This window comes from Monopterus albus, unplaced genomic scaffold (assembly GCF_001952655.1).
Source record: "Monopterus albus unplaced genomic scaffold, M_albus_1.0 scaffold20.1, whole genome shotgun sequence".
In the NCBI taxonomy this organism is placed as follows: domain Eukaryota; kingdom Metazoa; phylum Chordata; class Actinopteri; order Synbranchiformes; family Synbranchidae; genus Monopterus; species Monopterus albus.
This window is the reverse complement of record NW_018127900.1, coordinates 179,029-185,796: the sequence shown is the minus strand read 5'-3', so window position 1 is coordinate 185,796 and position 6,768 is coordinate 179,029. Positions and strand designations below refer to the sequence as shown.

The 6,768-nt window shown below is 39.7% G+C and overlaps 1 protein-coding gene across 5 annotated transcripts in view; it reads left to right on the top strand.

Annotated features, from left to right (window-relative positions):
* pde4d (phosphodiesterase 4D, cAMP-specific) overlaps window positions 1–6,768 on the top strand; it is a 153,586-nt gene that overhangs the window by 122,120 nt on the left and 24,698 nt on the right. Inside the window, exon 1 of one of the 5 annotated variants that reach the window (XM_020593702.1) lies at window positions 3,067–3,733. The exons of the other annotated variants lie outside the window; for them this stretch is intronic. Coding sequence (XP_020449358.1) covers window positions 3,615–3,733 — 119 coding nt within the window. The 5' untranslated portion in view covers window positions 3,067–3,614. Of the gene's footprint in view, window positions 1–3,066; window positions 3,734–6,768 lie in introns of those variants that run through there. 5 annotated transcript variants of the gene reach the window in all.

Here is a 6,768-nt window from a genome sequence, read left to right as displayed (position 1 = left end):
GAGGCGTTCCCAGGCCAGCCGAGAGACAAAGTCCCTCCAGAGTGTCCTGGGTCTTCCCCGGGGCCTCCTCCCCATTTAGATGTCTTTGTGCTATATCCATCATTTATCCAAATACTGTATAGAACATGGAAATGCTGTAAAAAAGGACATTACTGAGGAAATATATAACATTAATGGAATACAATTTCCCTACTGTATTAGAGTGAGAACTGTATAAATAAGATCATAAATTATTTCTAATAAAAAATTTGAATAAGACACACCACCTCTAACAGAAAAACTGTCTGTATTGGTGAGAAAATGTTCCTTCTAGGCTGAGGTAGTGATCTTTATGGCATATAGGTAGTTTCAGTAAGACTGATTTTATGCTGAATAAACTGTTTGTTTCTGACTTGGGGGCAAATTACCATTCTTGCTTCTTCTAAATATAATTAGATTAGACTAGGTTCTTTTTTTTGTTTGTGTCTTGTGTCTGTAGCCAAAAAGGAAATACTCACTGTGAGTGTGGTATGTGATTGGATGCATGCACTCATGGGCTACCCTCTTTTTCCCAAGTGAATGAGTAGAGAACCACTACTGTGAATCTCTTACCCCAAGTTTTCATCAGGAAGCGGCTCTCCCTTGTTGTTCTTTCCTTGACCATGTGGAATGTGCAGAGCGTGGTAATAGGATTAGTTTCACCACTTTCACTAAGCTATAAACTACACCATTCTGTTGCGCTGGAAGCATTAGATGTGTCTGTACTATAACTTGTTTTGAGCGCTCCACACGGTTACATTTTTAGCTGTATAACAACATAAAACATACCAGCATGAAATCAGCTGTACTGTACAAGAGATGTTAGTTTGGAACAATAAAAGGCTTCAGAAGTGTATTTAGGTAATGATTCCCAAAACTGTCAGTGGTGGACTGAAGAAGCCTTTCAGATGGAAGGCAAACTATCTGCAGGAACCTCAGGCATGTCCATTTGCCATCTAATAGCACTTTTGGAAATACCATGACCTGGATTATTGAGAATCTCCATGGAAATTTCATCCTTGGTCTGGCGTGAAATTTGAAACCGATGGACATAGAGCACTATGGAAGAAAACCATCCTTTAAATCAAAACATGCAGTGTGATTTCCCCACTTCACGATTGCACTTTCAGAGTAGTTAATGAGCACATTAAGGTGTTTGTGAGGATAACCTTTACCACTATTTGTATGTATGACTGGTGTGCATGTGTTTGCTCATGTATCATGTCCATATACAGTAAAAGCACATCTGTTTACACAGTAATTTACTCTGAAGCATCAGTAGCTGTGATCATAGTATTATCAGTGTATGGGTATAATGAGAGCTAGAGATGGATGTATGTTCCGACACTTCTCCTGAACAAAAGACAAGCATACCGTTACGGATGTTAACCTTTTGTTTCTTATGGCCAGTTTCATTATTGATAACAAGGAAATATTTCCTCTGCTTTCTAGAAGAGAGGGCTGTAACTATGTTTATGCTGATGCGTCTGTGTTTCAGGTTACATGTGTTGTTGTTTTTCCTGTCTTGCTCTTGGTTTTTACTTCTTGGAGCTACAACTAGGGACCAAGCTAATGTTGTGTCCTACTGTGTAACTGTGTTTGCTGATCTCGATCCCCAGTAGATAGTACATACAGTTTCAAAATAATTCTGCTCAGACAACTTTTATTATGTTTTGATAAAGTATATTTAAACATGCATGTATATGAATATTTATAATCAGTCTAAAACAGTGCTTGCATGCTGTGTATTGGGTATTGCATTTCACCATACATCTTTTTATTGTTCCTTTATTTTTACTTGAGCGATTGGCAGCTCTTACCTACAAGCTGCACATATGACTAACACACACACACACACACACACACACACACACACACACACACACACAGAATGCATACAAAGGTGGAGTATCTTGGTTGATATTGCTTAGTCGTGTATGATTAACATGTCAGACACCTAACACACCTGTCTGCCTGGTGGAGTGCTCTAGAATTATACCTTTTTTCAGATGGCAACACACCGTTGATTCCATTTTATCCCCAGCATGGAACTGCTGATGTTTTATGTGAAAATGTGCACATAAAAGGCTAAATATCCTACTGTATCTGGTGTATAATAGAATGAAAAGCAGAGCCTTTCTGTTGGGGTGGAATGTATAGTAACAAATACTCTCTGAAGAGAGTGAGTTCAGTTGATTCATGCAAGTCATCACATAGTAAATAAATGTTGGGACCATGGATAAAAGATATGCATTGCAAATTAATTTTATCCTTTACTGGAACTTCGGTGTGTTCAAGGTTCTGTAGTGTGTCAACTTAGTGACACATTTTAGCCTTAGTGGCTAAATCATCAGAGCTTTAACCATACAGAAAGTAAGTGTGTGTGTGTGTGTGTGTGTGTGTTCCCATATGGCCTTGTTTTGATTTCTGCTTGTGTACAGAATTTATAAATTGGAAAATAAAATATTTATGTATAAATTATGCAAATATATGACAAATTAGAAGATAAAATGCATTGCCCTGATAAAATAAAAACTTTAAACAATTTAGACAATTTAAAAAAATGCTTTGTCTGTTTAGTACGTTGGCAGTCTAGTTTATTTAGCACTTGACTATGGATACATCAGTAGATAATGTGTGTCATATTTAATATAACCTGCTACAGTGAAAGCAACTTTATCCATCTTTCCCTTCACATATCTTCTTGGTTCACTCTCAAATATTACATTCTCAGTTTTAATAAGGCTACCAGGTGCCAGTACAGTACAAGTAAAACCCTTGTTTCCTTAGCACTTACTCTTGCCAATAAAGCATGGGCTTTGTTTTCTCGGTTTATTGCTTCTCTTATTGAAAAAACATAGTGAAACACAGCCAACATTATCTCTCCAGATCATTGGCATGCCTTTTGTTGATTTTAGGTTACTGTGGCAGCCAAGTGGTTGACACTTGAGACGTTTGTTAGGATTGCTGGGGGATACAAGTCCCACCCCTTGAGGAATTACTACTACCACCACCTTAACAACGCCTCCCACTTCAGACATACCCAAGCTGTAGCTTGGGAAACACAGAGACAGAGAGAATAGGAGAGCCAAGTAACTCAAAGACAAGGACACAGTCATAAAAAGACAGAGCAAGAGAGACAGAGTTGGGAGGGATGGAAAAATGGACTGTGGGAGGAAGAGGAGATCTTATTTCCACTAGTCAGGAAAAAAAATACACGGGGACTTGAAAGAGAGAAGCAGAGTGAGAAAGAGTAACAGTGTGAGTGCATGGCTGGACTGGGAAAGAGGGAGATCACATGCTGATCTGGCAAGAAAGATACTCTAAGTTAGAGCAAGAGTGAGAGAGAGGGAGAGCAGGGTAAAGAAGCACCTGCTGTCAAATAATCGGAGCTCGAAGAGGAGTAGCAGTGTGGAATACTGCTGGATGGAGGGTTTGCTCTGTCTAAACTCAGGTTAAGTGTCAAGCAGCTCAGCAGACCTGACCGCTGCACAGGACTGAGGAAGGAAGTGCCCACTGGATTAGACCAATGAGGACTTTGGTCAGTCCACAGCAGAGGACTGGCCAGCAGGCTCCAGGTGGCCCAGAGGGTGTGCATGTGGACAGTTTGCATATGTAGTGTCTGTGGAGGTGGAAGGACAAGCCAGACAATGAGTATCATTCTTAAACCACGCTCGCGTTCTACAAGCTCTCTGAAGAATGCAGAGGCAATAAGGTAAATAGATGGGGAACTTTGTTCTGGTGGTAATATGTCCATAAGAACCCTGTTTGTGTGTGTATATGTTGCTCTGCTAGTTTCCATATACATGTTTCTTACTTTCTGAAATACTTTTCTCTGCCCCTCCAGTGTTGACTCAAGTCCTTCCTTGTCGGTTTTTGTTTTTTGTGCGATTAATGTGCTCTGTGTTTGTCACATCCTCTTCCTTGGTTCACTGCAAAAACTTTCTGTACCCTGGAGTTTGTGGTTTTGCTATTTGTGCGAGGCATTACATATTCTGAGGTCAGAAGATATGATTGACTCTGTCCTTCAGCGTATCTTACACTTAATCAGGCTGTCTCAAAGAACGACAAAATGACACTTGCTGTCATGGCCCTGGTGTCTAATCCTCCATGTGCTTCTATTAAAACTATTCAGCTGTTATTATTTATTCATTCTATTCATCCGGAGAAATGGTTGAAAACACAAAGCTGTAAAACAGCAAAGGTGTCATTCATTAAGTAATGTGTCACTCCATACATTCTCCTGCTTGCACATGGTTCAGATGAATGCAGCACACAGAGTGCAGAGCCAGGGGCACATTCGCCTGGCCCTCCCCCTCCTGTGTCAACTTGTTCTCGCCTGTTTACCCACATTTCTTAGTAAGAAACCTCCCTGTAGCTTTAATGTTGGAAGTTAACATTCCCAGTATTTCTACAATGTATGGCTGGGAGCAGTATGTTTTGAGTCCTGTCAGACCTCCCTGTGAGCTTCACAGTGTTCTCACATTGTCAGTTTACTAATCTGCTCAAACACCTCCCCAGCAGGAAATGATGTTTGTGTGTAATGAAGACTTATTAATGAAGTCTTTGAGGGTTGTAGTTTCTTTGAGCTGTTCAGATGACAGAGTGTGTGTGATGTGTTTGGATGAAGAGAAAACCCTGATATTAGTGTTAGAGCTGTCTGCAGAATGCAGCTTTTTGTCATGTTAAAAGCAGAGAATCTGGCAGTGATAAGTTACATGAGCCATCTTTTTGAATGCCTACCAAAAGCAGTACTCAGCTGGACAAAGCACACCGCCTGCTCCATCTGTCCTGCCCTTCTCTCTTCTGTTATTTACTGTTTTATCAAGGCTTCTTTCATTATTCTAATCATTATGTTGTCTTTCATAATTGTTATCTCTGTGCTTGAGATTTACAGTAGATCTGTGACCTTAGTGTCCCTTAAAAATGAATAAATTGTAGGTGACAGTTCAAGCCGTTTGTATCAGGATGGGTGTGTTTGTGCTGTGTATGTTATGTGTAATGCAGGAGTTGAATGTTGTCTCCCTTCCCTTGGTGAGCTAAGTCTCAACACACAAGTTTAGTATCTGTGTACACTATGTGTTCTGTTGCTATGTGACTGCAACAGCTATGTGTCTTTGTGTACTTGTGTGAGTGCCGGTGTGGTCCTGTGAATTTGAGTGAACAATCCCCTTTGTGTGTCTACATGCTTATATTTAAGCCAGTGACATGGTGTGTGATGTGCCCTCTGGACTGACAAAACTCAAACAGACCCTACTCCACCCAAGTGTGTAAATGTAGGTTTGTGTACGCAGCAGACTTTTGAGTGTCCATCGGCATGTTAGCTCAGTAAACATGGCTTGAGATTTTTAAAGATGGAGAATTGAATGTTTATGAAAGCCTACTAGCTCCACACCTATTGTCATTCTTCTTCTTTATCACTTTAAAACCAGGAGTGATGTGATGTAGTGTGCTGAGATAAAGCTAGGAATATGTGACTTCAAATTTAAGTGGCCTTCTCAGGCAGTAAATGTTGCGTCTTATCTGCCCTCTTATGGAGGCCAACGAAGTGCAAGTTATCTAACATATTTTCCAGATGTGACTTTTACTCAAACAGACCTGTGATAATGAATAGCACTGAAAATAGGTTCCTAGTTAAGTGGAACTCAAAGTATATAGGACCAGTAATGCCCTGCTTTGCTTTGAAGCATGTGAACTAAGATGATGCTGCATTGCCATGGTGACCTCTTTCTATGTCTCTCATGACTGAATGAGTTTTCTGAATGGCAAAGTGACAGCAAGCTCCAAAGCAGTATGACGACTAAAGGGAAGGGTTAGGTTTACTTATAACTGACAGGGCAAGAAAAGCCAGGAGAGAGAAGGTAAAAGAAAGTGCAAGCCATTTTTGACAGAATGTAATATAATCTAACTTTCATGCACTAAAGGACCTCTAGCTTTCTGTGCAATCAAGTCCTGTATCTTAATTAGAAGCTGCACTTTAAGAAAGACTCATGTTAGTCTCTAAAATTTAGTAGCCAATGTGGCTTCTGATCGTCTTCTGTTTTATCTGCCAAAGACTGATTTTTAATGGTTAATTTTGTTACCATTTGCTGCCTGGTGGGTATTAATTTCATTTAGCATATAGTGTATGTGTACTTGCATGGGTACTTTCACTCGTGTGTAGCTAAGACAGGCTGGGTATGAGTACGAGCCAGACAGAGAAAGTGTGTCTTGGTTATCAATGAAATTTCAGTCCTGACTACAGTGAACAATATGATGGTCATGGTCTCACATATATTGTACATGATGCTGAGTTAAGTTTTCAGCCCTTTTAGGATGAGAATCATTCCACTGCCTTTTTGTTCCTCCAAGTTAGACACCAAAATGAGAGATATGATGATACAGTGTACACTGTCAAACTATATAAATGTGTTCACCTTCAGAGATTTTCCAAACTATTTACACCATGAAAAATATCCTTGAAATATGGCTACAGGGTTACATTCAAGACAAGTATACAACATACAGTGACTAGGACTCTTGCCTGTGCCTATAAACTGTGAACTAAGGTCATATGAGTTACAGACACATTTTGCTCAGACCTTGTGTATAGTACATTGCGTCACATTCAGTATTTTCAATATTCCAACATTGCTCATATTGTCAGAATAATGACATATTTTTATCGGTGGTGATAAAGTGGTCATTTAAATCATTTTGTCCTGGCAAGTTTATTTAGTAAGTCATGCAAGAGAACACATTCTAATCTCC